The sequence below is a fragment of the Felis catus genome, chromosome E2, assembly GCF_018350175.1.
Source record: "Felis catus isolate Fca126 chromosome E2, F.catus_Fca126_mat1.0, whole genome shotgun sequence".
In the NCBI taxonomy this organism is placed as follows: Eukaryota; Metazoa; Chordata; class Mammalia; order Carnivora; family Felidae; genus Felis; species Felis catus.
Window position 1 is genome coordinate 6,520,829 of NC_058382.1, and position 6,000 is coordinate 6,526,828.

General features: G+C 46.8%; 1 protein-coding gene across 1 annotated transcript in view; it reads right to left on the reverse strand.

Annotated features, from left to right (window-relative positions):
• Nucleotides 1-5,270, reverse strand: part of LOC111556180 (zinc finger protein 615) — a 32,127-nt gene extending 26,857 nt beyond the window's left edge. Inside the window, exons 1-2 of the mRNA XM_045046208.1 lie at nt 5,117-5,270; nt 3,092-3,304 (exon numbers count right to left, since the gene is read on the reverse strand). Coding sequence (XP_044902143.1) covers nt 3,092-3,106 — 15 coding nt within the window. The 5' untranslated portion in view covers nt 3,107-3,304; nt 5,117-5,270. The remainder of the gene's footprint in view (nt 1-3,091; nt 3,305-5,116) is intronic.
• Nucleotides 5,271-6,000: the final 730 nt, after the last annotated feature.

Sequence of the window (6,000 nt, forward strand, 5' to 3'; positions counted from 1 at the left end):
AATAGGCTTTTTTCCCCACGCTGGATATTTTTTCTTGCTTTGTCAAAGACTAGTTGACTACATAAGCACCATTTTCAAATACTAAAAATAGGCAAATAACACCAGGACAAATAAAATATTTTTACTTTACAAGAAAACTTCACAGCCAATATGAGCATCAACCAGACCACATTCACAGTTTATAAGATAGTATATTTAATAAATGTAAAAGAATAAGAGAAACCATACAAGGTATATCTAATGCAAAAAGACCACTAAAGTTGATTAGGAATATTTGAGGGGAAAAAAAGAAACTTCTAATAGACAAACATACATACACATACATCTATCAGTGGACAGAAAACAGCAGATTAGATACACTGTAGTAAGCTGGAATATAACGGAAGAAATTACCAAAAATGGACCACAGAAAAGAAGGTTAATGTAAGAAAGAGATTAATAAGCATACAGTGTCAAAAGATCTGATGTATACTAGCTTATAGTTTCTCAAAAATAAAAGGGAATACTGGAGAAGCAGTATCCAAAGACCTAAAAGCTGAAAAACTCACAACTAATTAAATACTCCAAACCTCAGATTCACAAATCCCAAAAAACTCCAAGCAGGAAGTCTATACCTCAACGCATTAGACTATGATACACCAAATGCAAAGGGAAACTATAAAAGCATCCAGAGACAAAAGCCAGGTCACCTACAGCAGAAACAACCAAATTCAGAAAAGAATGCAATATTCTTTTCAAAGTCCTGATTTTTTGTGCCAAAATGGCCAGGCATGAAGGCCATTTGATATTGAAACACAGGGCTCTCCTTGTGAAGTGTGGACAGCATTGTGTACTCCTAGTCACGGTGACTGTACTCAAGACTGTTGCCAACCTAGGAAGCTCACCGAAACCTCACTGTCCAGAGTTTTCACTGAGGCCTCATGATTTATGCATGATTTACTGAAACACAGACTACATCACTGAACTCAGTCTCCAGGTTCCTTCCCCTTCCTGGAGGTCACCTGGTTCAAAGCCACAAATCACATGGTTGGTCGTTCTGGCATGGACAGTCCCGTCTTGAGTCACCTCATTAGCGCAAATTATTTAGGGCCTACATGAGTCACTTCATTGACATAAACTATAAAGTGTGGTCCCCGTGGCCCATGATGAATAACAAAGATACTCCAATCACACAGGTAATTCCACGGGTTTAGAGGTGACCTCATACAATTGTGCGTGTGAATTCCATCTTGCTAACAGAACCTGTCCTTTGATGACTTTGATGTAACAAGTGGCATGTTGGGGAGGCCCATGTGGCAAGGAACTAAAAAGTAAGAATCTTATACGAGCAGACAGGTAGGAATTGAGGATCTCATTTGATCAGCCCTTCTGGAAATGAATCCTGCCAAAAACCCAGTAAGTGAGCTTAGAAGTGCATCCTTCCCCACCTGAGCCTCCAGATCAGACGCCACCCTGGCTTACACCTTGATTACAGGCTCAGGAAAGAGTGTGAAACAAAGTACCCAGCAGCAACATGACAAAAAATATTTGGCTTTTGGCCCTGGTTCCAAGTACAAAGAACTCCGAAAATGCCTAGAATCTCCAGTGTTAAGTGTTTTTTGTGTGCTAATGAGATGACTGGTAGCCCAGGCTATTACACCACTGCAGGATGGGGGCTGGATGCCAGAAGAACAAACCCATAATTACAGGGTTGAGCTTTTGGCCACACCTCCCAACCTCCACAGAGGGGAGAAGGATTGGAGATGGAGTTTACGTGGCCAGTGATTTAATCCATCATGTCCACATAACGAAATCTTCACAAAACCCCCAAAACTACAGGCTCAGCAAGCTTCCTCCAAGTTCATTAGCACATCGAGGTCCTGGAAGGGTTGCAGGCCCCCACACTCTGTCCTGAGAAAGGGACCATGGAAACCGTGATAAATTTAGAGCCCATCAGGGGCACCTGGATGGCTCAGTCAGTTAAGCGTCCAACTTCCGCTCAGGTCATGATCTCGCAGTTCATGAGTTCCAACCCCACATCAGACTCTGTGCTGACAGCTCAAAGCCTGAAGCCTCCTTTGGATTCTGTTTCTCCCTCTCTCTCTCTGCCCCTCCTCCACTCACACTCTGTCTCTCTCTCTCTCAAAAAATAAATACACATTTAAAAAAAAATTTAGAGCCCATCAGTCAGTGCAGGAGACCAAGACTTGTGATTGGCATCTGAAGTGGGGGCATTCTTGCTGGTCTGCAGCCTTAAATCCATGTAACCTGTTGCTAACTGCAGGTACTCAGTGTCAGAGAATTGGAGAAGTGGTGTTGGAAGAGATCCAATATCTGGGGTCAGGAGGAAAAAACCTCATACGGTGTCAAAGGTGTTATGAGTAAAAACAACACAGTCTAGCTAAATCATGTTAAAATTATTGACCACAGAAAGTATGAGATTAAAAAAAGGTGTTGTTTGAAGTTGCTAAGTTTTGGAGTAATTTGTCAGGCAGCTGAGAAAAACTCACTTCTGTTTTTCTTTACACACTCACACAGAACACCTCAGTGACCAGATGTGTGGGTTTTCCACACCAAGAAATTCTGGCACCAACCACCTGGAGTCGGCATAGACCCCACACGTTTACTATATTGTAAAGGACATTTTACAGGATACACATGAGGGGAGCCTGGCTGGCTCAGTCGGTAGAACACGCAACTCTTGACCTTGGGGTCATGAGTTTGAGCCCCACGTGTGGCACAGAGTTTACTTAAAAATTAAAAAAAAAAAAAAAAAAAAAAGGATATGAATGAACAGCTGAGATGCTCCACAGAGTCAGTGGACATCACGTAGCTTTTCATGTCCGTCTGGTTGTGATGTCTGTTAGAGATACGAGAGGCAAAGTGACAGCTAATGTAACCCACGGTGTTCCGATGTCATCGTTCAGGATGACGCCTGTGAGTGATATATTCCTGATCTCACTTTGCCCTGCTTTTGAATTTAGGGTCTAAGATAATTTCTCCCTAGAACCCAAGTATCCCAATTTATACTTCTTTTAGTTGAATTGATTTTTTTCCAGGTCACCACAAATATGTCAGAAAACACAGGAAAGATGTAGCAAAAGAAAATTACCTGGGCCTTGATCATTTTCTTCTGTGCTCAGGAAGCAGTAACGTGGATTCTATGACTTTGGTGTCTCCTGCATCTGCCACGAAGTTCTTAGAGTCAGAAATCTTGGTGTCCCCTTGAAGTTCTCCCCAGAAGCAATGACAGCCAAGTCCAAGAACTTCCTCTTTCTTCCCTCATTCCTTCGCTTGACCTCTCTTGCTCCTGGGGACCCAGGACCTGTGGGGTAAAGAGCAAACGGACTTTGCCTACACATTCGCCCTGGGCCCAGGTGTTGTTACTGCTGCTATGCACTTACCTTAAAGGACCCCAATATTTCCAACTGTTCCTTCATCTGGTGCCCCCGAGGCTTTCACACCGTAAGGCAATAAAGCAGGGGAGTTCTAACTGTGTGAAAGGTATGCCTTTCCTCTGTGGAGCAGAAGTGGCATGGCTATTAAAGGGGAGTTGGGAGGGGCGCCTGGGTGGCGCAGTCGGTTAAGCGTCCGACTTCAGCCAGGTCACGATCTCGCGGTCCGTGAGTTCGAGCCCCGCGTCGGGCTCTGGGCTGATGGCTCGGAGCCTGGAGCCTGTTTCCGATTCTGTGTCTCCCTCTCTCTCTGCCCCTCCCCCGTTCATGCTCTGTCTCTCTCTGTCCCAAAAATTAAAAAAAAAAAAAAAAAAACGTTGAAAAAAAAATTAAAAAAAAAATCACTTGGGAAAAAGGGGAAAAACCTGGTGAGAATTATAATATAGACCAAAATTTAATGCCAATCAAAAAAGGTGGCAACAGAAGACTATACATGCTTTATGATTCTGTTTATAAGAAATGTCTAGAAATTGCAAACTAATAGACCCAAGAAGATGATCAGTGGTTGTACATGGCTGGGGGAAGGAGTGGAGAAGGAGTGGATAGAAGACCAAGAAAACTTTTCAGAGTGATGAAAATGCTTTAAAACTGGATTGTGCTCGGGGCGCCTGGGTGGCTCAGTCGGTGAAGCGTCCGACTTCAGCTCAGGTCACGATCTCGCGGTCCGTGAGTTCGAGACCCGCGTCGGGCTCTGGGTTGACCGCTGGGAGCCTGGAGCCTGTTTCAGATTCTGTGTCTCCCTCTCTCTGCCCCTCCCCCACGCATGCGCGCTCCCTCCCTCAAAGATAAATAAAGCTTTAAAAAATCTAAAATCTCCAAAAGTATAGTAAACTTAAATTTCTTAAATGGTTATTTATTTTTGAGAGAGAAAGCGCAAGCAGGGGAGAGGCAGAGAGAGAGAGGGAGACCCAGAATCCTAAGCAGGCTCCAGGCTCTAAGCTGTCAACACAGAGCCCGACGCAAGGCTGGAACCCACGAACGATGAGATCACGACCTGAACCGAAGTCCTACGCTTGACGGAATGAGCCACCCAGGCACCCCCTTAAAGGCAAGAACAAGAACTACATCTTTAGCAGTAAATGTATCACTAGCTCACCCCGAACACACTGAATTTTGCGGAGACAGTGAGAAGAGTGGTGATGTGGGGAGGCAAAGTTTTTTCTTAGGTCCGTGAAGACCTTGAAGGAGCGAACTGGGTTTCGATTAACTGGGGAAACGCAGGTTTCAGGTCTGTTTACGGCTTTCAGGGTTTGAGCCTGAACCTTCCGATTCTCCGAGGACCCTGGTCCTCCTCAAACACTGACAGCGCCCACCGGGAGTCTCTGAGAGTCAGTCGTCTATTAAACGCCATACTGAACCAACCCAGACTTCTCTAACACGGAGCCCCACATTAACTCGCGAACCTGGACGAGACACGCGTTCACGGAAAAAAACCTTCCACCCGCCTTCTCACGCACCGAGTCCCGTAAGCAGCGTGATCCACGTGGACCTCGAACCCTAACACAGTCGGCCTCTCGGTGGACGATTTCCTCAGACTCTTGATCACCGATTCCCAAAGGCCCCATCACTACCCCGGATTCCTCAATGACTGAACCCAAATAAAATCCCAACGGCGGTCCTTCACACGCGCTCCCGTTTCACGGACGCCACAGGCGGCGAGCCAAGCCCAGAACCCGACTCACCTGAACCAGTACCTCTCCAAACGCCGCGGGTAGAGACGAAAGGCCGCCCACGTCCGAAGCTACTTCCTGGTCGGAAGCCCTTCTTCGCAGTACCCAGGGACTCGGATACACAGGAACCAGCGAATCCCGCGAGGACCTGAGGGCGCTGAGGGATTTCGGGGCTCCGACGGCGGGCTCCGCTCTATGATGTCAGCGGCCACGCCCACCCCGGCGTTTCTAACGGAAGGGGCCAGAGCGGCTCTGCGAGGAGGCCAAAATCATTACTGGCCACCTCAGTGTTTTCACCTCCTCCGTGCGAGGGATGACCAACAAAGCGGTACTAACCAGGTGAGACTTCAGAGACCGGTGCTTACCTAAGGCCACCAGGCACATTTATCCGTCAGGGGAAGAAAGATGGCAGCGCCCTTGTGCACGGCCGAGCGCCGACGTCAGACTGGAACACCATGAGCGCGGCCATCTTAGAGAAAGGCAGGTGTCCGTACGGCTGAGATGGGCTCATGCCCCGACAGACGGCGGGGGGAAAAGGTTTGTAGAACCTGAGACGTCTTGGAGAAGCGGCAGTCACAGAGTTGACAAAAGCAGTGGTTACTTGACATCTTGGGTGTGGGGAGAGGGCGGTTGTGTTTCAGGAAGACTGCCATTGAAGGGACGAAGCCAATAGGGCGGAGCTTCCTGATAGATACTAATGTTCCCCCCCCCCCCCCCCCCGGGAGTAGATACATAGCTACCTCTAGCGGGAAGGGATGAAGTGAAGGTGCAAATGAGTATGTTTCCTTCCAAAGATAGATGAAGGTGACCGTGGGGCATTGCAGAATATGAAATTACGAGATGATACTTTGCACATTTCCCAAATAAAAAAAAAGCACACTTTAAAATTTTATTAC